The 783-nt window shown below is 44.7% G+C and overlaps 1 protein-coding gene across 1 annotated transcript in view; it reads right to left on the reverse strand.

Annotated features, from left to right (window-relative positions):
• Window positions 1-16: 16 nt before the first annotated feature.
• LOC107578656 (calpain-10-like) overlaps window positions 17-783 on the reverse strand; it is a 2,718-nt gene continuing 1,951 nt past the window's right edge. The window contains exons 4-6 of the mRNA XM_016264591.1: window positions 477-673; window positions 137-363; window positions 17-39 (exon numbers count right to left, since the gene is read on the reverse strand). Coding sequence (XP_016120077.1) covers window positions 17-39; window positions 137-363; window positions 477-673 — 447 coding nt within the window. The remainder of the gene's footprint in view (window positions 40-136; window positions 364-476; window positions 674-783) is intronic.

Genomic DNA, 783 nt, shown 5'->3' on the forward strand with positions numbered 1-783 from the left:
ACTTTACAGATCTTCTTTATGCACCAAGAGCTTGTAACACTGCAAGAAGACAGGAAAAATTGAAATCGCATCATATGACCCCTTTAAACTCTGTTTGGAGAGGAGAAAAAAGTCAGTGGTTGCTTTCTTCTTTCACCTGTGGGGGCGCTGTGGACACAGCAGCCGATGGCACATCGCTCCTTCAGCTCCAGTGAGAGTTCAGATAGTCTCATCCCATTAGGTGTGTGTTGAGTCTGGGAGTCGTTGGGCTGTTGTGGAGACTCCGCCCCTTTTAGATTCCATCGTACTGCTATGGTTCCACTCAAGTCCACAACTGCCTCACATACTTGCCCCGCCCACAAACGCTCGTACGAACCATGTAACCTAGCATGAAGAACAATTAACAACTTCTCAATTATTAGGTTTTGCTTTTAGTTCACACATTACAGTTACATTGAATAATCCACCAAAATCTTCATTCAAGTTATAGCACTTACTTGGCATAAGCTTTCTCCAAAAGTGCTACCCAGAATGCCCTAGGGCTCTGGCATCGTGAAAAGCAGAGAGTGTCATTGATACAGGGCAGTTGGTCATCCACCCGTACCTCTATCCAGCGCCCGTTCTGCCAGAACTGAACCCGGAACTCACCGTGGTAAACACGGTCACCCCACAAAGGCTGCTCTGGTGGAAATACCTGATAACAAACACAAACGCACATGAAAATACACCTTGAAAACATTCAGATGGAGTTTTTACACAGAATTATGAAAGAACAAACCACAGCTGTGTTATCGTAATTTTTTT

The sequence above is a fragment of the Sinocyclocheilus grahami genome, unplaced genomic scaffold (assembly GCF_001515645.1).
Source record: "Sinocyclocheilus grahami isolate Dianchi unplaced genomic scaffold, SAMN03320097.WGS_v1.1 scaffold11361.1, whole genome shotgun sequence".
NCBI classification, from domain to species: Eukaryota; Metazoa; Chordata; class Actinopteri; order Cypriniformes; family Cyprinidae; genus Sinocyclocheilus; species Sinocyclocheilus grahami.